At 43.0% G+C, this 17,346-nt stretch overlaps 1 protein-coding gene across 1 annotated transcript in view; it reads left to right on the forward strand.

The window, feature by feature from the left end:
* Positions 1 to 998: 998 nt before the first annotated feature.
* Positions 999 to 17,346, forward strand: part of OSGIN2 (oxidative stress induced growth inhibitor family member 2) — a 29,992-nt gene continuing 13,644 nt past the window's right edge. Inside the window, exons 1-3 of the mRNA XM_069779639.1 lie at positions 999 to 1,647; positions 4,769 to 4,923; positions 9,686 to 9,822. Coding sequence (XP_069635740.1) covers positions 1,604 to 1,647; positions 4,769 to 4,923; positions 9,686 to 9,822 — 336 coding nt within the window. The 5' untranslated portion in view covers positions 999 to 1,603. The remainder of the gene's footprint in view (positions 1,648 to 4,768; positions 4,924 to 9,685; positions 9,823 to 17,346) is intronic.

Consider the following 17,346-nt stretch of genomic DNA (forward strand, 5'->3'; position numbering starts at 1 on the left):
CAATTATTTGCTGAGTAGTCATGACACTCTGTTGAACAAACGACCTAGCGGTGAACTGGACTGTCAGCTACCAACAGCCACCTCAGATACAGTAACTCTACAGCCTTGGAAGATCCTGGTTATTGTGGATTTATGTAACAGATTCACAGAGAAGACATTTCAAATTGTCAAGTTTAACTGTGCGAAAGGCTGTAATTGTTCAATAAATAAACAGTCATAGATTTTATTAGCATTCTCCCTTCCGCTTAGTAGACTTCAAGAGAGAAAACCGGTGTAAAGACACCGGCATCTCAGATAGCAGACCGACTACTACGAGCGGAGGCTGCGAAAGCTGGGACCGTTCAGCCTGTGGAAGAGAAGGGTCGGAGGGATCTTATCCATGTCCGTAAGTACCCGATGGGGGGGAACGAAGACGACAGAGAAGCTCTTCTCAGTGGTTCCCTGGGACAGGACGAGAGGCAACGGGCACAAACTGAAACAGAGGAAAATTCCACTCAAACGTAAGGAAACATGTTTTCGTTGTGAGAGTGGTCAAACACCTGAGCAGTCTGCTCAGGGAGGTCATGAAGTCTCCACCCTTGGAGATATTCAAACCCAAGTGGCCGTGTTCCTGGACCGCCGGCTCCAGGCGGCCTTGCCTGAGCAGGGTTTGGGCCAGATGACCTCCAGAGGTCCTGCCAACCTCAGCCACTCTGTGACGAGGGAAAGACTAGGCAAGAAATGATCTCTCCCCAATAAGCAGAGCTGCAAAGCGTTCATGGTAAGACACAGTTTACGTTAGCTAACAGAACTCCCATGAAGTAGTGTTCCCAAAGAGGTGGCCGTTAGTCAAGCGGTGCCTCGAAACTTTTTAACCTGGTTCGATTCCTGTCCACTTCCTCCTGCGCATTTCACGTGTGAAACCTGGCGGGGCACAGCAGGAAGCTCCGGGCCGGGTGGAAGGCGGGGTGACCACCGCAGCCTGCTGTAATTCACCTCGGGAACCGGAGACCCCCCTCTCCTCCCCTCCCTCCCCGCGCCGCCGGCCGAGGCGAGGCCGCAGGTGTGCCCCTGCCGGCGGCGGGACGGCGGCGCGGCCTGCGCGGGCAGGACCCGCGGCGGAGGGGCGGCGGAGCAGCGGCCCTCGCCTTTCCCGGGGGTGGCCGTGTGCCTCTGGGGCGCCGCGGCGGCCCGAGCCCGGGGAGGCGTCTCCCCGCCGCTGCGCCGCCTTCCCGCTCATCCTCCCTCCGCGCCGGTGCGAGGCGGCGGCTGCCCGCCCCGCCGTGCCCGGGGGGGGAGGCGGCGCGGCCCGCATCCTCCCGCGGGCAGCGGGCGCGGCGCAGCCGCCCGCCTGGGCGCACGGGGCCGCGGCGGGGCCGGGAGGAGGAAGCGGCGCCCTGCCCTCCCCTCCTCCCCGCCCTGCCGGTGCTGGCGGCGGCTCCTCCTCCCGCGTGTGACCCGCTGCCGCATGTGAGCGGGGAGGAGGGACGGCGCGGCGCGGCGCGGCGCGGGCCCCAGTGTGGCGGCAGCGGCGGGAGGAGGAGCGGGAGCCGCGGCGCGGCGGCGTCCCCCCGCAGCCTCACCGCTGGGCCCCGCCGGCGCCCCGAGTCCGCCGGCGCTCCCCATGCCCGTGTGGTGCTGCCGCTGCTCCTTGGCCGGTCACTTCAGGTGAGGCGGCGGGGAAGAGCGGCCGCTGGGTCGGGGGGCGGCTGCCCGCCGCCCCCTCGCCGGGGGAGCGGGGTGAGGGGAGCGGGGCGGGGGCGCTGCCGGCGAGGACGGCGAGACCGGCGAGACCGGCGGGCGGGCGGGGAGCGCGGCGGCCGCCGGCGCTGCGGCCTCCGCGGGGCTGCTGGCCGGCGGCGGGCGGCCGCGGCGCTCCCCGGCGGCGCTCCCCGGCCCCGCACGCCCACCGCCGGCCCCCCCGCCCCGCTCCGCCCCGCTCCGCTCCGCTCCGGCGGGCAGAGGCGCTTGGCGGCCGAAGCGCGGGGCCGGCGGTGGCGCCCGGGAAGGCGCGCTGTGACCTTGGGCGACGCCGAAGCGCAGCCTGGGCTGATGCTGGGGTGCGCTTCGGGCTTCGTAGCGCTGCGCCCGTCGGGGATCCCGGTCCTGATGGGCATCGCTCTTCCCGGCTACTTAAAAGAAAAAAACAAAAACAAAAAAACCAAAACAGCCATCGGAGAGTGTTACGTTTGCTTCCCAAAGCGTCGACTGGAGACCAAATTTAAATTCCTTTTATATAACGAGTTTTCTGTTAACCGCCCACTACAGTCAGTTTACTTAATTTTTTTTTTTTTTTTTTGCTAAAAGTATGTAGGGAATTCTAGGATCTTTCAAAACTGCTACCTGGAAAAAGCATCTTTTATTAAAATAACTTGCAGCAAATTAAGGCAGTTATTATGAAAGAATTATTTTCTTATCCAAAGGGAGAAAAACGTTTATGCATGTGCTGTGTTTTTTTCTCTTAATGGGTTTTCACATCAGTTAAAAATAGAAGTAATTAACTGAAAAGCACTAAAAAGCAAAACAAACAAAAAAAGAACATGTTTAGAATGTTTGACAGAACGTGATTCTCTAGATTATGTGGTATGACCAGCGTCGGGTAAACTAAGCACAAGCTTTGGAACTGGCTCATCTTTGTGCCCACTTGCATCTCTGCAGGACTAGAGCTGTAGATGTTTGGACCAAATCCCCACCACTGCATAGCTATCCACCATGAGTCTTTATCAAGATAAAAACTTCTGGTACTTGGTGTCTTTCAGTATTGTTCAGAGGTTAGGAAGAAGGTGGCCCCTAACTTTAGATCTTACTGAGTTCTGGTATGATTTTCTTGCAAAGGAAGAACATGCTCCTGACAACAGTCCTTCATCTGCTTTGTCTGGACAACAGCTGAGAAACTGCGTGTTGTATGTGGATGTTTCTGTGCAAAATTAGATTCTGTGCTAAACCAGTTGGGTAGTTTGTGATGCACTGTCTAAGCTGCACAGAAGCAACATTTTTATTGTTAAAGATTATTTTGTAGCCTACAGCACTGTGTGTATATCCCATAAAAGAGGCTTTGAAATGTTTCTTTTGGTTTTTATCTTCCATCTAGCACAGCAAGTATATTAAAACCACACTAAAACATGCATGCTCCCTTTCAGCCTGTCTTTCGCAAAGCATAGGGTAGTATTGCTTTAGTTAACTTTGAGCAAAGGCCAGAAAATAATATAGTCTACCTGTGCCTATCTAAAAGCAGAGGTGAAAAAAGCAGTGTGATAATTAGATATCCTCTCTCTGACCTCTGCTTGTCTTCATCTAACTCATGCTGGTTGTATGTTATGTGTCTCCAAGATCACGAAGAGCTAATGTGCAGCTGTAATCAGACAGTAAGCACTTAATTTGCAAACTTTTTTTGTTGTAGTGCAAGGAATGCAGGTATCAAGTACTTGCTTTCTGTAATAAATACAACCTTAGAATAGCTCCCCACCCTTTTTAACATGGAAATAACCATCAGAGAGATGTATTACATATAGTGTGCTAGTGCTGTTATTACTGTATAGCTCTGTCTCAAGTTTACTTCAGACTTCCCCATTGAGTAAAGGCTTTTGAAATACGTAGCAGAACTTTCGGTGTTGTTGGAGTTGAGATGGTGCGTAGCGTACCTGGCTTCTTGGAGGCTGTGGGAATTGGATCAGTGTCTTACACTTTTGGTCCTGTGTAGAAAATAATCCCTGAAATCCTAGAATAGCTTTAAGATACGCAGGTTCTTAGGAAATAAGAGTACTTTTATTTATTAAGTTAATAATTAAACTGTGTTTGTAAAGAGAAAAGTGTTTAGATTGGTTGACTGGGGTATTTTTAATTAAAAAGTTGTTAAGTTTTATTTTGGAGATTTAATAAAATAACTGCCAATAACAGACTATGTTTAATTTTCCCCTGCCTTTCTGGCTAAAGTGATAGTGTGCGCTTCTTCAATGGCCTGGAAAGGCTTCAGAAAGGGGTCCTAAATAATTAAACAGGAAGCAATATAACACAAGTCTTCGTAGTCTAGAAGCACATTTAGATGGTGAAGAGTTATGAGGAGAACCTGAGTAGATGTTGCAGAGAAAGAACTGAGAAATCTAGGAAGGTAACTAGGGGTGAAAGCAGTCTGCCGTGCAGTAGCTTGAGCTGACTGCATGGCAATTCCTTTTATAAAAAGTTTTCTTTTAACAGTGGTAAAATGGGCTGTGTCTAGGGCTTACAGGGATCACACTTTTCTCCATCTTCAACGCCACTGCCAGCTTTAACCAGCCTTGCTTCTACCCGAACAGAAATTTGTTGAGACGCAGTCCTCTGTGCTGCTTAGCAGGTAGGAAGGGATGCGAACGGCTGCTGTTGTGCATTAGCTGCTCCTTCAGCCTTTGGCGGGCCTTAATGTTGTTAATTGGCTAGGCAGTGTGTATCTCTCTTCTTTTGATAAGGATAATGAGGATGAGTTCTGCTGTGTGTGGGATCAAAATAATGCTTGTTGGTTATACTTTGGCTTCGTATAAACTGAAATTAGAAATCTGCAGCTCTGCAGAGCCATCTGTGCCTTTTTGTTGTCCTTCTGTAGACTTTCTAGGAGAAAGTGGACTTTTTAAAAATCTTCTGTTAGAAAAGCTGTGCTGAAGAGTAAAATTTTGTAGATTGGATGAAGCATATCTGTTTTGGTCTCAGTTTTGCCAATTCTGTAGCTTTTAAAGTAAACTTCATTTTTGAAGAGACTGTTCTGACAACAGTTCAACTGTTTCATTTTAGTTTTCTCCCATCTGTCCTTCTTAATTAGAAGTTACAGCGGCCCTGAAACCGAAGGACAGCTTTTGAATTCCTTCGTCCAGTATTTTGGTGACAGCCTCGGGAGGAAGATTAAAAGAATGCCTTTAATTGAAGAAACTGTTCTGCCTGGAGACTCACTCCTTACTCTGCCTGTAGTAATAATAGGTGAGTTTTTTCACTTTTAAGATTCTCTGTCACTGCCATTGCCTTTATAGACCTTGCTGCATGAAGTCATTTATCGTTAAATAACAAACGCTTAGCATCCTTACAGTGAAGATGTTTATCAGAGTAACACAGTTGTTATGATTAACAACAGTACCATAAAATTATGTTAAGGAACTTGCTATTGGAGTATATTTTAATTCAAATTGTGCTTTGACAAAATGAGCCACATGATTTGGCAGCAGATAAGTGAGTCTTAACGGAAGAACTGTTTTGATTCTAGTCTTGATCACATAGGGTTTGATTAATGTGATAGGTCTACATCAGGTTGCATGGAGGTTGTTGATGGTGCGCCAGTATAAGTTTGTGGGGTCAGATGGAACAGTGAAAAGCATCATGTAAAATGTCTGCTGTATGTTGGTTAGATGCTAACCTCTCTCATTAATTGCCTTTTTCTTTGTTGCATCCATCACTAACATCCGAATATTGTCCCATCTTTCCCGAATTGAATCCAAGTCAGTTCAACCAGTTTAAAACAATAAACTGTAGTCTTAATTAAATAGTTAAATACTTGTGCTTGCTGAATGACAGGATAGCAGAGGGAGCAGGCTCCTTAGGTACAGAGCTTAATTGGGAGTGCTAGGATGATTTGTATTGGGCCAAGGTTTTTCAGCAACAGCTGCTCACCAGCTCCTTACTGCCATGACTTGATGAAGGGATAAAGAAAAGATCTGGAGTAAAGGAGGTTTTCAGTAATCTAGTCCAAAGCTGTTGGGACTACAGCAAACCAACAGCTTTAACTGTACCTGCAAACAAGCAGAGATTCCAGAGAATCATGTTTCAACGTCATGTGCTTGCAGTAAATCTCCACAACTTTGAAAGATTGGTGTTTGTACAGCGCCTGTTCTCAAAGCTCTCTTCATGATAGCTTAAAATAGTGCTCATGTAATAGACTTACGTGGATGTGACAGACGTGAATCACTTGCTGAGTTCTGCATCATAGTTGAAGAGCAACAGTTTCTTGGCATTTTGTCAACCTTAGTATAGGTTTGCCATATGGTTAATGACTCAGTTTTCACTGTTTAGTTTTTCAGATATGCATTATGCAAATACCTGTGCTCAATACTTATTTTGTCTAGAGCGCCTTTCTATGTGCTGACACCAAACACAGCTGCCTTGACTATTTCTCCATGAAAAACAAATACATAGCCCAAATGCTTTTTCACAGACATGTTTGAGACACTTCACAAGCTGATCTTCTCCATTGGCAGCCTATTATCAGTAATTAATTGGCTGTCTGAAGAGCTTTAAAAGGGATCTAAAATGATTTAATAATGTAGTAGAAGAATACAAAAAGAGCTGTCATCCCCCCCATAAACACGCACTGTCTACTGGTTTAATCTTCTCTGTGTGATTCCTGTACAGCTGGAGTTAAACATACTTTTAGCTTCCTAGTGCCGCCATCTTCTCCTTGCACTGTTTTATTAATCAAAAAGAAAAAGATGGCACATGTATAAGCAGTTAACTTAATGATGGAGCAATAACTTATATTCCCCTTTTTTTAACTTCACCATCCCCTTTTTCCTTGTATGATGCCCAATTTAAGATTTGATTCTAAGCTTGTGCTGCATATTGTACTGCAGTTCTGCATAGAGTACTAAGCTACTGTGGTAATATTAAGTAACTTCTGTGCTGTACAAGTCTTCAAGAAATTCGGAAGAAATGGATACATTCCGTTTGAATGAGTTGGGACTGAAGAATTTCACGCTGGAGCTTTTAAGTCTACAGTATGTTCTGTGCTAAACACTTTCACCTTCTGCACTAGTTTTGATCATTACTGTGTAAACACAGTTTTAAATTTTCATCCAAATAACGTGTCTGTTACGATGTTTGAAGTTGATTATTTGCTTTAAATTTAGACACATAATGTAAAAATGATTGTATTGTAGTTTACTGTTGATTAGGAGAAGCTTCTGCTGGTATTCAAACAAAATATTAACTGTTCCTTAAATGAACAGGGCCATGGGGTTTTGGGGTATATTGATTGTATATCTAAAGTTTATATAATAGTAGTATCTCTCAGTTGCGATCTGAGCTGTTGTTGGAGGTATTGTGTGTAAATAAAGAGCAAACTCCTCTGGTATAAATTTCTCATTTAAAAAAGTTTTTGTTTGTTTGTTTTTTTCCCCAAGGATTTTCTGAGAAAATCATAGCAAGTCTAATTGCAGACCTTGCAGCTGAATCTTCATCTTGTGTGTTCTTGAGAGCATATCTACAAGGGAATTTCTTTCCCTTGGACTCAATCTGCTCAAAGAATAGGAGCTGGGTTTGGATCGGCTTTCTGGATGGTCCCCGGGGAGTGGCTAGGGAGCTCAGTGACAGTAATTCACCTTAACATAATCCCATCCTCAGTAATTTCCTTGGCCCTTGCCAGTCTTTGTTTTGCAACTTTTGTTATCCATTTGGTTCTTTTTAGTCTTGCACAGTAGGAATAATCTTTAGCATGGTGCCCTTGGATATGGCACGTATTTTCCTCTTTCCATTGTGGATTAGCTTCCCTTACAACCTACTAGGAAAAAAACCTAGCTGTGCACTTGTAAAAAAACATATTTCTTTATTGTGCACAAGATGTAATTCTGAAACCAGGTAAGAATTTACTCAGTCATGGCAATGCTCATGAACTATTGGTATAATCAGAATGTTTTCACAACTTCATATGATGTTGTTATGGATGGTTTCACCGTATTGCTGAGGTTCTCTCTTGCATCCATCTTATGTGGCAAGTGGGTGACAGGAGCGGGGCTTGAATGTGTTTTAAGCTTTAAATTCCTGGACTGAAGCATACCCAGCTATCTCATGCTGATCTAGTTGTGGGAGGGTAGAACAGTGTGAGAGTAAGGAAGAGCATTTTTACTGTCTGAAAGATTCTTTATGGTCTTTTTTGTAAATGGCAAAATAGGAATCAAAGTGGTTTGGGAAATAATGTAGGAAGGATCACCAATATTTAAACCTTTTATTACAGACTTTTGATTTAACTGTCTTGAAGATCCCAGTGATGGAAATCCATGGCTTTCCTAGACAGTCTTTTTCCAGTGCTTTGTGGTCCTTACAGTACACAGGCACTCTAATGCCTTTATTTTTGCCTCCATATTAGGGTGTAAAAACTAAATTGTTTGGTAGGAGCCATTGTGCGTCTCACATACTTATTTGGGTTCTAGGCCTTCAGAGAAAACATGCTTATTGAAGATTTCTTATAACTTAGCAATCTCAGCCTTTGAAGAACTCATCTGTAGTGAGCCTAAATGATTTTCTCATAGCCCATGGCTGTGACTGGTCTACGCGCAGAGTGTTGTAATAAAGTATGGGATATACTGCCACTGGGGACCAGAGTGATGAGTGTAGCCTGGTGGAGGAGGAAGAAGAGATCCAATGTATGAAGAGACCAGGAATGAACAGGGTCTCAGCAAACTGATGGGGGATTTAGAGACTGGGAAATCAGAAAAGGGAGAAGAGACAGGCATTGGAGAAATGGGATTCTTAACAGGTGATGGAAATAGTGTCTGCAAAGGTGATGGGGAACAGGAAACGGGTAAACTCTTGAGAAGGAGAGTTGAAAAGGTAGGAAGTAAGAGCTAACATCCTAACAAGTGCTATATAAAAACATGAATAAATTAGTAACTTTAGCTTGGGATTTGAATAGTGTCTGGTAAATACCATGTGTGCCACTCTAGATGAAAACAAAGACAAAATACTGAATACTGCCTCATTAGGAGAACACTGTGCTTTTCATTCAGTTAATGAGGAAGAGGAGCTATAGGAATAACAGTACATAGTAACGTGTTTAAATTCTGTATCATACCACATACTTTTCTGACTTTAGCCTTCCCTAGCTTTTGATATCTGACTTTACAACATGAACATTACTTCTTTATTTGCATGTTATAAATATGGTCCCCTACTTTGTTTAATACTAGTCAAATAAATAGAAATAATTACCATACGGTAATGTTTTGGTCCCATCAATTTCACATCTTTAATAACATTTTGAAAATAAGTTAGTATATTAAAATTGCAATAATGCACATGTATGAATTATAAAATGCTACAGAAAGGATATAGAAAGATGTTTGAATTGATATTGTTGCTGAAGGATGAATGTGGTCTTATATGAGTTTCTTGTACTTCACCACTTATCTACTGTATCTGTCTTCACTCAGCTTCACTTTTACATTGCTATTGTGCTGTGTCTGTAACTTCTCATCTGACTTGCAGTCTTCAGCTTTCTGCTTGCCTCTTTCTTCCTTTCATTTTATGGGCAGACCTGAAGAGCATATGCTCTAGATAGTCTTTCTGTTCTGTGTTTTACAGTACCCAGTGTAAATGGGAACGCAAAGTTGTAAGATGGCAATAATGTTCGGGTATCACTTTGATTGACAGACAGACCAGATCTTACCCATTGGGCCATTTTCACACAAGAACAGTGAATTTGACATACTAAATTATGAAACTCCTTTATATCCATTTTGTTTCATGGTAAAAACAGTCATACATAAGTTCCTTGTTATCTGAAAAAGGTTTTGCTCAGTTTATTTGGAAGAAGTTCCTATGGTAGGCTTTATTTTACTGTGAAGTTTATAAGGTGCTTTGAATCAGGACAGTATGTCATTATACTACTTCAGTATGATTTTGTTGCTGCTTATTTAGTGACTTACAAACTTTAGGTTATTGACATTTTTACTGAAGCAGTAACTTCTTTCTTTAATAGGAAATGGACCTTCGGGAATTTGTCTTTCTTATCTGCTCTCTGGATACAGGCCATATTTATCTCCTGAAGCTATACACCCAAACCCCGTTCTACATACAAAATTAGAAGAAGCTCGACATCTTTCCATTGTTGATCAAGTAAGCTTTGTTTGCCATCTTGTCTAGCTCTTTTCCTACTGCAAGCTGGATTATGAAACCGTAGGCTTTCTTTAATAATCCTGTGTAAATGCTTTTGCAACTTACATAAGTAGTGCCACAGACAAGAAAAGGCTTAATATTCTCACCCCACAAAGAATTAGACCCCAGTAAAGCTCAGTAACTGTGTGGCCTCAAACAACTAGTTTTATCTCTCAGGCTCTCTTTTTTCTATCTGTAAAATAAAGAACAGTATATACCTTCTTCAGTGGCTTGTTACAAATTATATGTAGGGCACTTCAGATGAAAAGCAATGCATTTTAAGAACTACTTATCCAAAAAAATTCTGCAGATTGCATTGTGAAGAACCAGCCTACTTACCTAATGTTATTTCTAAGGCATTAATAAATTATTTTGTTATTCTGTTAATTTAAATAGAATCAGCTTGTGACCATTAGATCCAATCCTGGGGCATGTGGTGGTTTTTGTGGTTCTTGAGGGCTCTTTGTTTGTGGTGTTTTTGGTTTTACAATCTGCCCTTTGTTGTGTTCTTACTACTTGCCTAAAGTGTCTAAAGCACCACTTGGTCAGTGAGTAGCTGATGCAGGAATTCCAGCTTTCATGTCCTAGTATGTTTGTGTGCTATCATCAAAGAACACATGCTGCTAACATACTTCAAGTACACATACTTCAAGTTAAAATGTTACTAAATAGTACAATTCTGATTAAGGCTTCATTTTTAGTAACATTAGGGACATACATCCTCTGTAAACACAACCCGTTTTTCTTTCCTGAGCAGTATGCATCCTTCAGTGTTTGCGTTGCACTCACAATTGCTCTTGTGCTGTATCTGTTATCCTCGTATACATACAATTTTTCTGATTTAATTAGTTAAATTTTCTCCATTTTTCTCCACACTTGTCCATTTGTTTGCCATGTTATCATTGATTTCTACTCTACTCACTATACTCCCAATGGATTACTTACAATGCTATCACTAACTGTATTGCCTGGGTGACTAATTTATTTGAAATACAAACATGCATATGTGTTTGTAGTGGGGAGGTAGGGGTGGTTCGGCTTTGGGTTTTGTTTTGGGGTTTGGGGTTTTTGTTTGTTTTTGTTTTAGTGCTGTGCTGTTTGCATGTCATGCTTATCTTAGGTCTCAAGGTTTATTTTTTTGGCAGGAGAGTAAGTTGCCCACGCTTTTGGCTACAGATGTTTGTTTCATGTATTTCATCCTGGCCTGACCTGCTGATATTTTCCCAATTTAGGAAGCTAAACTGTCCTGTCTTTGTTAGCAAAAATTGGCTTTACAGCCAATTCTTTCTTCAAATCTTTATTCTCTCTTCAAATATTTGCTATTACATCATGAAATTTTTAGAACACGGCTGATTAATAGCTGCTGAAATGTGAACATTTTACAAAGTTCTAGAAATTGTTCTCAACATTAACTGCTTTGTAAAATAAGCCTAGTTTTAATTAATTTTAAAAAATAATACTTGCAATACCTCCATTATTTCAAAATATAATAAAGTTAGTGACATGCAGAAAACAGACTCCACAGTCAGTGAGATTGTAAAGTAGGTATGTTTATTCAGCGCTGGGCAGCACGGGGGGTAGTCCCACCAAAGTCGTACGCACCTGATTTGGCAGTTCACTGTAAATTTATACAGTCAAGTGTTACATATACATAGAGTTTCGCAATACGCCTATACATAGGCATTACCTATCCCCGCTTCATATTAAAATTAGCTCTAGGAAGTCATTTCCATAGTCTCCTCTCAACTGCGCTTGCGCAGTGCCTCCTTATGGTGGTCGTCTGGTGGTCGTGAAGATGAAGGCTGTATGTCTTCTTCACGGTGAACTCTTAACCTTCTGTCCCTGCGCAGACTCAGTTGTCCCTTGGCGTTTGTCCAAATCACAAGGTCGGTCTTGGCTGGTTCTTGGAGCCACTGCTGCTTCTTCTCAGGGACTATCTCCTGTCCCAGCCAGCCTCAACAATGCAAGCGTTAAACATCACTTCTCATCCCCTTGGGCCATGTCTACCTCTATTGAAACTTCTTTAACTTCATTATAAGCTAGATAATTATTAAACAATTCTTTTCCACATTCATATATCTACTATATCTGCTAAGGTTTCTTCGGTTCCCCGTCTCAGTCCCCCCTTTTCTAGAAAATAGTAAATTCTTTTACTATATCTAACTCTAGTATTTTAATGCGTTGTTTCCTTATTCTCTCAAAATATTTGTTGGACTCAAGTTTTCGTCACAACTCATTCTTTCTCCATTCACTGTAAGAGTCCCCTGTACTCTTACAGCACCAAACGCCACATTGAACCACTATGCAAAGGACTACAGACAAGAGAATGATCATTATTACAGTGACAAACAATTGTTTCAGCCATGTCAAATTTAGCAACCAGGAGGTTAATTTTTCCCATATCTCAGTGAATCCCCATGAAGTGTCATCTTGTGACATTAAATGTAAAAGTTGGGGTTTTTTTCCAAATTTGAGAGGTTAACATAAGTGCAGCAGTGTTCATTAATTAGCAATTACAGGGTAGCCTTGTCCAAGACCCTTAGCAAAATGTGAACATATCCAGCAATCTGTTTAATTTACTATTTTGTAATACTCTCATGGCGTTGAACAAACATGTTCCCATCCCATGTTATGCTCCTTGTCCCCAAGGTTGCCCATATTACCGCGTAAAAACTAATTATCCATCAGGTTTTGTGGTGACTTTCCATGGAGTTTTGGGTGACTTTTTCACTCTGGTGTGATGAATCCAAGCGTTTTGTTCCTTGATTCTGATTGCAGTAAAGGAGGTGAGTAGTACTTGGAATGGTCCCTCCCACTGTGGTTCCAGGGTTTTTTCTGTAAGAGACTTTACATATACATAATCCCCAGGTTGTATATTATGTACACGTCCATCTAAACCTCTCTCTCGAGTCCCAGCCACATGTTTCCTGATTTTATTGAGCTGTTTACTTAATGCTATCGTGTAAGAGGTCACAATTTCGTCCCCAGCTTGTACAGGCACCCCTTTCTGTATTTCATAGGGTCTTCCATATAACATTTCAAAGGGGCTCAGTCCTTCCCTTGCCCTTGGTCTTGTTCATATACGCAAAAGGGCTAAAGGGAGAGACTGAGGCCATGTTAGATTTGTTTCTTGTCCTAATTTTACAATTTGCTGTTTGATTAAGTGGTTCATTTTTTCCACTTGACCACTCAACTGGGGGTGATATGGAGTATGAAGTTGCCAATCTATACCCAAATGGCAGCTAATTTGTTGTACTATCCTTGAGACAAAACGTGGTCCTCTGTCAGAGGACATGGTTGCTGGAACCCTGAAACGTGGTATTATTTCTTGCACTAATATTTTAGTTACCTCCCGGGCTTTAGCCGTTCTTGTTGGGAATGCTTCTGGCCAATCTGAAAAGGTATCAGTTAATACTAGTAAATATCGATACCCCCCTTTTCTTGGAAGTTCTGTGAAGTCAATTTGCCATTGCTGTCCAGGCCCATTGCCTTTCCCAATCTGACCCATTTCTAGTTTGGGGGTATTCTTAGGATTAGTCTGAAGGCAAAGATCGCATTGTTGAGTCACTTGTCTCACTGTGGTATATAAATTTTTAGCCACAATTTCTCTTATTAAATGTTTATACAGAGCCTCTGTCCCCCAGTGTCTTTTCCTATGCTCCTCCCGTATCAAATGCCACAGTAAGCAAGAGGGAATGATTAGTTTTCCCTGTGGGGTATGAGCCCACCCTTCTTCATTATATGACCCTTCTAAATCTGTAATAAGTTTCTGATCTTCCTTGGTATATTCTGGCTTACCTTTTAGGGAGATTTGTCTATCAGGAATTAAAGCCCCTTCTATTTTTACCTTTGTTCTGGCCACTTGTTTTGCCTCTCTGTCCGCCAGTTCATTTCCTTTTTCCAAATCTGAGCTCACTTTCTGGTGTGCCTTAATATGCATAATCGCTACTTTCTTAGGGAGCTGGACAGCTTCCAGTAACTTCAGAATTTCTTCTGCGTGTTTGATATTTTTCCCCTGGGAATTCAATAGTCCTCTCTCCTTCCAAATTGCTCCATGTGCGTGTACAACTCCAAAGGCATATTTTGAGTCCGTATAAATGTTCACAACTTTGCCCTGGGCCAATTCCAGGGCGCGGGTTAGAGCAATTATTTCTGCCTTCTGTGCGGAGGTGTTCATGGGCAAAGCCCCTGATTCTATTACCTCTTGACTGGTGGTGATGGCATATCCCGCATGTCAATTACCATTTAGGACGTAACTGCTTCCGTCTGTGAACCAGGTTTCTCCGTTTTCCATGGGGCTGTCTTTCAGGTCTGGGCAACTTGCATATGGTGCTTCGATGGTTTCCAAACAGTCGTGATGTACTGGTTCTCCTGTGTTCCCGCTGAGAAAAGAAGCTGGGTTGACAATGTTAGTGACTACAATCTCCACGTCATCCTGCTCTACCAATATAGCTTGATATCTCAGGAATCTTTGTGGAGAGAGCCAGTGTCCACCCTTTGTTTCCAGTACTGTTGATACTGTATGAGACACTAAAACAGTCATTTTCTGGCCTAGAGTAAACTTTCGGGCTTCCTATATGTTTAGTATCACAGCTGCAACCGCCCGCAGGCATCCAGGCCAACCTTTCGCAGTCGTGTCTAACTGCTTAGAGAGGTAGGCAACAGCCCGTCGATATGGACCCAGGTTCTGTGCTAATATTCCCAGGGCAATGCCCTGCTTCTCGTGTGAGTAAAGAAGAAACGGCTTACTTACATCTGGGAGTCCCAAGGCCGGGGCCGACATCAAAGCCTTTTTCAGTAGCTCAAAGGCTCGTTCGGTCTCCTTGTTCCACCCAAGGTGTTTCTGCTCAGTGGCTGTTAGTGCATACAGTGGTTTAACAAGCAATCCATAATTATAGAACCACAATCGGCACCACCCTGTCATTCCCAGAAAAGTTCGTAACTCTTTCACTGTCTGAGGTCTCTGAGTTTGGCATATTGCCTCTTTATGGGCTTGTCCCAACATTCTTTGTCCTGCACTAATTTCATAGCCCAAATAATTCACTTTGCGTTGTATTACCTGTGCCTTCTTCTTGGATACCCGGTACCCTTGAAGTCCCAGGAAATTCAACAGACTCACCGTCCATTTTATACAATCTCTCTCTTTCTTGGTGGCGATCAGGATATCATCCACATACTGTAACAGCTTTCCCTCCTCAGACGGGGTTTCCCAGGATTCTAAGTCTTTTGCAAGCTGATTGCCAAAAATGGTAGGGCTATTCTTAAATCCTTGTGGCAACACCGTCCAAGTGAGCTGGGTCTTTTGACCACTCTTGGGGTTTTCCCATTCAAATGCAAATAATTTTTGGCTGGCTTCATGGAGAGGGAGGCAAAAGAAAGCATCCTTCAAATCTAAAGCAGTAAACTAAGTTAATTCAGGTGTTAATACCGTTAACAGGGCATATGGGTTCGCCACTACCGGGTAAAGATCTTCAGTTATCTTATTCACCGCCCGTAAGTCTTGGACCACCCGATATGACCCATCGGGCTTCCAAACAGGTAATATAGGGGTATTGAATTCAGACTCACACTCTTTTAGTAACCCCAACTGCAAAAATTTTTCTATCACTGGCCGAATTCCTTCTCTGTCTTCCTTCTTTAGGGGATATTGTTTAATCCTTACCGACTTTCGGCCTTCCTTGATCCTAACTTCAACAGGGGGGGCACTTTTCACTCTTCCAGGTGCATCGGTAGCCCATACCCCCAGGTACACTTGGTTTAAGATGTCCTCGTTAATGTTTCCTTCTAGGGGGAGACTGGTTAAGGTTAGGCTCAATATTTGAATATATTCTTGATCTTTTACCTCCAGAGTAATTTCTCCCTTTTCGAATACAATTTTTGCTTCCAATTGTTCCAACAAGTCCTTTCCCAAAAGTGCCTTTGGGGAGTTGAGCATATATAAAAATTTATGAATGCCCCACTGTTTTCCTAATTTATATTCTAAAGGTTTAAAAAAATATGCCTTTTCACTTTGACCAGTTGCTCCTTTCACCATGACATAATAATCTCCCAGGAGCATCAAGGCTTGGTTCAGAACCGAGTATGTTGCCCCCGTATCTACCAAGAATTCTATTTCTTGTTGTGTTTTCCCTAGCTTAATTATAACCAGTGGATCTGCTAGGGTAGATTCCCCAGGTTCCCGTCAATCTCCCTCCACATGGGCTACTGTTCTTCCTGTTTGAGCCCCCTGATCCTCCTTCTTGTTCTTTGGGCATTCCTTTTTCCAATGACCAAATTTCTTACACAAAGCACATTGATCCTTGCCCAGTCGGGGCAAGCCTCGCCTAGGCCCTCTTCCTCTTTCTTCTTGGATAACAGCCATTAATTTTCTTTGCCCCTGCCTATATCCTTCTTCTCTGTTACTAAATACTCTCCATGCTTCATCCAATAATATTTCTAAATTCCTACCCTCTGTAGGGCGTAATTTTTGAAGTTTGCACCTTATATCCCCTGTAGATTGACCCAAAAACAGGGAGACCAATTGTTGTATTCCTACCTCTGACCCAGGATCCAGCAGTGTGTTGCGGCACATTGCATCCCTCAATCGATCCAGGAATTTAGATGGAGACTCGGAAGGACTCTGTTTGACTGCATATAAAGCTGACCAATTTATAGTTTTGGGGATTGCCCTCACCATTCCTTTTGTAATCCAATCCTGATACCCCTGCAATCTTTCCATATGTGCAGATCTGTTAACATCCCACTTTGGGTCTTGGAGAGGGAAATATTCTTTAACGTCCCCTCCTGTGATCTTATAATGACCTTCAGCTAGGTTCCCTGCTGTTTTTAAAATCAGCTGTTTCTCTGTTTCGGTCATATATTCTAATAATAGCTGTATATCCTTCCAATCAGGGTTATGCTGTTTTACAATAAATTGGAAATGTTTAGTTACACTTACCGGATCACTCTTATCATCTTTAGCAACCTTTTTCCATTCCCCTAGGTCAGCAGTAGAAAAGGGTACTTTGATTAACATCGTTCCACAATCCGGCCTCACCGCCTCTCGGAGAGGTGCTTGTAAAGCTGTTGAGGTAGTTTTTTTCCTAGTACGGGAAGATACAGGGCTGTCCGGGGGCGTTGGAGTTCTATCCGAGTCTGCATCCTGTTCCTGTGGTCGAGGGGGAGGCTTAAACAAATCAGTTAGATCTTGTTCTGGTACCTGATGAATTTTATTTGTCTTTGTACATCTTTGTCCAATACTACATGCCGAACAACACCGTCTCAGTTTACCTCTAAGCTCCTTGTTGTTTTCTCGCTCAACTGCGAGCACCATGGGGTCCTGTGGGGGTACTATTCCACAGTCCCTTTGCCACTCCGGATGGTTTCGGAGGGTGAAAAACATGTCTGCATATGAAACTTCATCCCATTTTCTTTCTCTCCTTAAAAACAACATTAGTTGTAATAGAGTATTATAATCTGTTGACCCATTAAGTGGCCACTTAGCAT

Source organism: Haliaeetus albicilla, chromosome 3 (genome assembly GCF_947461875.1).
Source record: "Haliaeetus albicilla chromosome 3, bHalAlb1.1, whole genome shotgun sequence".
In the NCBI taxonomy this organism is placed as follows: Eukaryota; Metazoa; Chordata; class Aves; order Accipitriformes; family Accipitridae; genus Haliaeetus; species Haliaeetus albicilla.